This window comes from Hirsutella rhossiliensis (genome assembly GCF_020360975.1).
Source record: "Hirsutella rhossiliensis strain HR02 chromosome Unknown scaffold00001, whole genome shotgun sequence".
Classification (NCBI taxonomy): Eukaryota; Fungi; Ascomycota; class Sordariomycetes; order Hypocreales; family Ophiocordycipitaceae; genus Hirsutella; species Hirsutella rhossiliensis.
Window position 1 is genome coordinate 11,447,104 of NW_025408667.1, and position 6,000 is coordinate 11,453,103.

General features: G+C 61.8%; 3 protein-coding genes across 3 annotated transcripts; 2 read left to right on the forward strand and 1 right to left on the reverse strand.

The window, feature by feature from the left end:
- Window positions 1-502: 502 nt before the first annotated feature.
- On the reverse strand, window positions 503-1,242 carry HRG_01472 (uncharacterized protein; the record flags this gene model as incomplete). The annotated part of the gene is made up of 2 exons (XM_044859943.1): window positions 503-954; window positions 1,026-1,242. 2 exons carry the CDS (start codon window positions 1,240-1,242, stop codon window positions 503-505), a joined length of 669 nt encoding a protein of 222 aa, XP_044726343.1.
- Window positions 1,243-1,290: 48 nt separating this feature from the next.
- HRG_01473 (PIF1-like helicase domain-containing protein) lies at window positions 1,291-5,114 on the forward strand (the record flags this gene model as incomplete). Its single annotated transcript, XM_044859944.1, has 7 exons — window positions 1,291-1,980; window positions 2,070-2,621; window positions 2,674-2,838; window positions 3,034-3,125; window positions 3,187-3,653; window positions 3,989-4,736; window positions 4,802-5,114. 7 exons carry the CDS (start codon window positions 1,291-1,293, stop codon window positions 5,112-5,114), a joined length of 3,027 nt encoding a protein of 1,008 aa, XP_044726344.1.
- Window positions 5,115-5,184: 70 nt separating this feature from the next.
- Window positions 5,185-5,625, forward strand: HRG_01474 (PIF1 protein; the record flags this gene model as incomplete). Its single annotated transcript, XM_044859945.1, has 1 exon — window positions 5,185-5,625. The coding sequence occupies one exon, from the start codon at window positions 5,185-5,187 to the stop codon at window positions 5,623-5,625; it is 441 nt and encodes a 146-aa protein (XP_044726345.1).
- Between the last annotated feature and the right edge of the window lie 375 nt (window positions 5,626-6,000).

Sequence of the window (6,000 nt, forward strand, 5' to 3'; positions counted from 1 at the left end):
TGTCAAGCTGCGTACCAAAGGGCGGCCGCTCACCATTTTCATGCCGGAGTTGCTTTCCTGAGGGCGAGTCCGTGTCGGTGTGCGCCGAGTGTGGCCGATGCCTGGCGCGCAGGAGCCTGTCGCCGGCGATCCACCTTCACAGTCGCCTTGGCTGCGAGCACATGTTCCCCGATGAGCTCAAGGGACTGACGCCGGTCGAAGAGAAGCTCATCTCGCTGAACTCATGTTACGGCTTTGTCACGAGATATAGCATTCCGGGCGGGCAGAGGCAGAGCGTGAGGTATCCGAGGCATGTCAGGGGCCACATCACGGTGTTTCCGAACAATGTGCAGGAGCTGGCCACCAAAGTGCTCCCGCACCCCCTTTTGCAAGCACTGGACGAGATCCACATCTCGTGGCAGGGCGCGGAGAAGCCGGCACCGAGCGACCTGTCGAGTCTCTTGTCGGTGAGGTGGCGGGTGGTTGAGAGGGCCTTTGTCTGGCTGAAGAGGAACAACCCCCACTACGCTGAGATTGAGATCGACGCGGCGGAGATGGAGAGCTGGGGAGACTCGATACACGGGGTACCGTCGTCGGTGTGCGATCGTATGGAGCGGAACGAGCCGTCTGGGTGGGAGAAAGCGCGGACGGCGCACGTTGTGCCGCCCACGGAACGCGCCATGGACGAGGAGGGCCGGTGGAGATCGAGGAGCTCTTCGCCCTGCTCAACCAAGGACAAGAAGCCGGCGGCCAGGGTGAAGGTCACGGGCCCAACGGAGAAGGCGCGGTTCGCGATGGAAGTGACGCCTGCCCCGACCAGAACGTTCCAGCGATCAACGAGGTGACGTCTTCTGGCATGTTCGCGCTCGACGGACCGCCAGACGTCGCGGACGTGGAGAAGCTGCAGTTTGCCTGTGACGCTGTTGGTGAAGGTGCCGACGACGGCCGTGCGGGCCGAGAGCGTGGGTCGGGTCCCTAGCCGGGGTTCGGGGCGTGGCGACGGTGGTTGTGAGCCATACATCCGGGTTTCGCGGGGGTGAGTTTACCGATTCCTTTGAGGCGTCCTTCCTTGCCAGGACGTTCCCGACCCTGTTCCCATTTGGCGTTGGGGACCAAGGCTGGTTGAAGAGACCATGGTCGACGCGGGAAGGTCACGGCCAACTTGCGAGGCAGGGCTGTCGAGGCAGAGGCGGCCGCGGAGACCCCGTATCGTCTCGAAGCTTGAACCTTCAGGCGTGGGCCGAGATCGTGCTCCGGCGCCATGGTGGTCGATTTGCACTGCACCACATCTTCGCATTTCTCGTCTTCAACATGGGGGTGCGGTCGAGGAACCGCCGGGTCAGCATGTTGAGTGTGGGGAGGAAGAACTTCCGCAAGGTAGAGTGCATCGTGCGTTCGATGACCACAGAAAGGCTAGCGGCGGCGAGGGTCGAGTTGGAGAGCTCGGGTAAGACGACCGATGGTGACGTGAAGGAGCTTCTCAGGAGCCTCTCGCTTTACGGCCACCGGCAGCCCATGTCGAGAGAGGTCCGTCTCAATATGCGGCGGAAAATCCAGTCGCTCATCGTCGGCTATGGCGTGCCGGCCATCTGGTTCACCATCAACCCGAACGACATTACGAACCCGGTGAAGCTGCGACTGGCGGCATACCGCACACGCGATCCCGACGCGGCCGAGGAGTTCTTAGAAGGCCTTGGGGATGCGTATAAGCGGGCGCGGCTGGCGATATCGGATCCCATGAGCTCGGCCGTGTTCTTCCACCGCGAGATGAAGCTGTTCTTCGATCATTACGTGAAGGTCGGTGAAGAGTCGGTATTCGGGCGCATCGGCAAGTACTATGGCGCCGTGGAGACGAACGAACGAGGGGCGCTTCATGTTCACGGCTTGCTCTGGCTGCACGGGAACGCGCATCTCAGCTCGATGCTTGCCGACATCCACGGGGAGGATCAGGCGGCGTATCGCGAGCGAATCGTCCGATACATCGATAGCGTCTTCTCAGAGGTAAGAATGCCTACTACCTAAGATGTGCCACCGGGAGCCTGAAGTACTCTTCTGATGGCCAAGTGGGGCCGGGTTGACGTGCAAGGCAGGATCTGGACCAGGAAAGTTTTTGCGCCGTGCAAGCGGAGCGATCTGTGACGGGCGGTATTGGTTTCCTGCTGGACAACGCCGCGCAGTTCTCGGCCGCGTTTATCGAGGAGGCCAACTTCTGTGCCGGCGCGACGCAGGTGCACACGCATAGCCCGACCTGTGTGAAGTATTCCTTGGGCAAAGGAGGGCGGAAAAGGGATCTCTGCCGGTTCAAGGCGCCATGGAGGTTAGTCGACAAGACCGCCCTCACGGCAGACGGGGTGCTGCAGATCCGGAGGACACACAGCATGGTCAATCGATGGAACGAGGCTATTGCTGTCGGGCTCCGGCACAACCATGATATTTCCTTCATTGCGACGCAGCGCAAGACCATGGCCCTCATCTATTATGTCACGAACTACGCGACCAAGGTGGAGGACCCGGTGTGGAAGCGTGTGGCGGCCGCGGCCGAGCTCCTGGCCGCCTCAACAGGTGATGGCACGGCCAACGGAGGGCGGGACGGTGGCGGAGACGCTGCCACCGATGACCCTGTCAGGGAACAGGACGCGACAGTTCCTGATGAGAGTGGCGAACCGCGTGTTCACGGAGCGTCCGCTATCACAGGTCGAGGTCGTCGCTCACCTTCTCGGATATCCGGCCGAGTTCACCGACAGCAGCGCGTGGACGTACCTGAACTGTTCTCTGCTGTACTGGGAAGTCTTTCGGCGATGGCGGCATCTCCGAGAAGCCAGTGGCGCTGCGGCTATGGATGACACCTTGGATGAGTCGGTCGTCGTCGAAGAAGAAGGCCTGAGAATCTCCCACGTCGAGGCGTACCAGCACCGGGAGAGCTGCTGAAAGGCCTATGCCTGTATGACTACATATCGATCGTCAGACTGAAACGCATCGGCAACGACGAGAGCTGGGCGGCTTGGGGAGATGTCTTTCGAGGATGGATGGGCGCCGGGACGACGCTGGGTTCAGGTGCTCAGGCGGCCGGGCAAGCACGCTACCGTCTGCCTCGACGGCTACCTGAGCAAGGACTTCACCTACGATGACGAGTCGTGCTACCGGAGGTGTGTATGGCAACTGCTCTGTCGGCGGGCGTTATCGGAGAGGCTAACCCACCCCCTGAAGGGCAGCCGTGCAGCATCTTGCGCTGTTCGTGCCGTGGGAGTCCTTCCTGGGCGAAGGAACAGGTGAGATCAACAGCATCTGGGCGCGGGCTCGAGACGCTCTGGCCCCGAGAATATCATGTCTCGTCGACAACGTGCAGCTGCTTCGACGATCCGCCGAAGACGCAAAACGCGACGCCAAGCAATGGGCAGCCTCGTCCGGCGATGGCGACCCGACGGTCGCACACGTCGAGGAGGGTGGAGCAGGCGAGGCGGGCGCGGAGTCTGCAGCGACATATCAGCCCAACAGCATCGGAGACGCAACGCGGCTCATCGACGTCGTCCGAGGTGCAGTGGGAGCGAATCAGGTGACGGCCAAGTCGCCGGAGCTCATGGCAATGATACAGCAGCTCTGTCGGTTTCAGCAATCGGCGCTGCGCTCGACGGCCGAGCTCGAGGCCACGGCGCTGATCGAACGAGGGAGAGGCGGTTAAGAATGCCAGGGCGGGTATTTTCCGGGGCCGCACTACCGCCGCAGGATCAGGTCAAGGCTATCAAGTCGCAGCAGGTAAGTGCCTCGAAGGAGAGGAGAGGATGATCCAAGGGATACAAAGCACGCCCGCCGCCTGGGAAAGCGATCGCCGCGCAGCGTTGCGAAGGGTGATGACCGGTTTCGGGAGGACGAGGTCGAAATGACGATGGCCGACTCCGACGAGACCGCTATCGACGCAGGGGCGGGAATGGACGTTCAGTTTGGCCCATCAACCTCCTTCCTCGCGGCGGGCAAGGTGTTGGCAACGCGGCTGACGCTGAACAAGAGGCAGTCCATCGCTTTTCTGATAATATGCCGCCAGCTCGATTTGATGCAGCAGACCGACGGGGCGATGCCTGCCAGCTGCGCCAGTTCGTCGGTGGCGAGGGCGGTACCGGCAAGTCGCGAATCATCGAGGCACTCGTCGAGCTGTTCAGTAAAAAGAGCCTTTCGAATCGTCTGCTGATCACGGCGACGTCGGGGACTGCGGCGGCGCGGATCAACGGCATCACGATCCACTCCGCCTGCGGGTTCACCAAAGACCAAGGGGCGGGGGGCGCGAACATGGTCAAAGACCTTGACGGGGTGCGGCTGCCGAAACAGGCGGAGCGGTTCATCCACGGCCAGTCTCGAATGGATTGGCAGGAGAAGGATGTGCTCGTCATCGACGAGGTGAGCATGCTCGGGGCGCGGACGCTGCACGCCGTGAACGAGCGGCTTCGCCGGCTTCGCGGATCGCGGCAAGATTTCGGGGGGATCCCCATCGTCCTCTTCTGCGGAGATTTTCAGCAGTTCCGGCCGGTCCAAGAGAGGTCGATCGTCCTGCCTAGCGCGGCCATCTCGTGGGACGTAGACAACTCGTTCAAGGCCGAGCAGCGTCACCAGCACGACAAAGCGCACGCACTGTGGAAGAGGTTCACGACGGTCGTCATGCTGGACGAGCAGATGCGCGCCGCCGGCGACCCGGAGCTGCAGAGGCTGCTGAAGCGGATCCGTCTAGGCGTGCAGGATCGCACGGATCTAAACCTCCTCAACTCAAGGTGCTACCGGGAGGAAGGCGGATCCCTTGGGAGACGGGCATCACCGTGGTGACGCCGCTCAATAGGAATCGGTGGAACCTGAACATGGAGGCGAGCCTGGCGTTCCGGGTCCAGCAGCGGTCGACGATGCGCATTTTCATCTCCGAGCACAAGTGGAAGGAGGAGCTGCCGACGGAGGAAGAGGCGATCATGATACTCAACCAGGGCGACGATAGCGCGATCCCGGTGCCGGCCGTCTTCATGTTCGTGGCCGGGATGCCCATCGTCGTGAACCACAACACCCACCAGGGGCTGAAGCTAGTGAACGGCGCGAGCTACTCGGCGGTGGAGGTCATTGTCGACAAGGCGTACCCGGGCATCGGATCTCGGCCGATATGACGATCCACTTCGGGCCGCCGGCGGGATCATTCTCGAATCGGAGACGACGAGATATCTCCACTTCGTCGGGATGCCGCCGGGCACGATCTTGTTGACACCCATGACCGTTAAGATACAGTGCCAGCGAAAAAGGCCGTGGCAACGCAACGACGTCAGCCGAAAGGGTTTGCCGTGCGCAGCAGCGTTCGCGTGCACGGACTACAAGGTGCAGGGCAAAACGCTGGAGCGCGTGGCCCTCGAGCTGCGAGGGACACGGACGACGAAGATGGATGGAACGGTGGTGCCCTCGCAGTGCGACCCGTACGGCCTGTACGTGCAGCTATCGCGCTGCCGAACTCTAGACGGCATCATGCTCGTGTCCAAGGTGCGGGACAGAGACTTGGTGGGCAACCGGGTCCCCGAGGAGATGACTGCCGCACAGGCCAGGCTCGAGGTACTGAGCGAGAGGACCGTTGAGGAGGCGTTGCGCTGGCTGGACGGTGATGCTGAAGAGTCAAGGCGGCCGCGCTAGGTGACGCGATGAAGAGTTCGGCAGGCGGGAAGAGTCGGCAGGCGGCAGACAGGGTGGGAGGCGCCCAGTGGTGGGATAAGGCACGCGAAAAGGCAACAGAAGCCGGGAAGGGCAGCGACCAACGAGGAGGGAGGCAAGGAGGGGCCAATCACAAGGGACCAATCAAGGGGCGGAGAACTTTTGGGGGGAGAGGGCGGGGTCTGCGGGGCACGTTAGAAAGGCCTTTCGTTCCTCAAGGCACTTATGGATTGATGTAGAGTCAGCCGTCGGCTGAATTATTTAGCCGAGGTTCTAGATGCCTAACGTAATCCACCCCCTTCCCTGTCAGACCCCCTACTCGGTCAAAAATTCTCCACCGACTTATAAGAATACCCC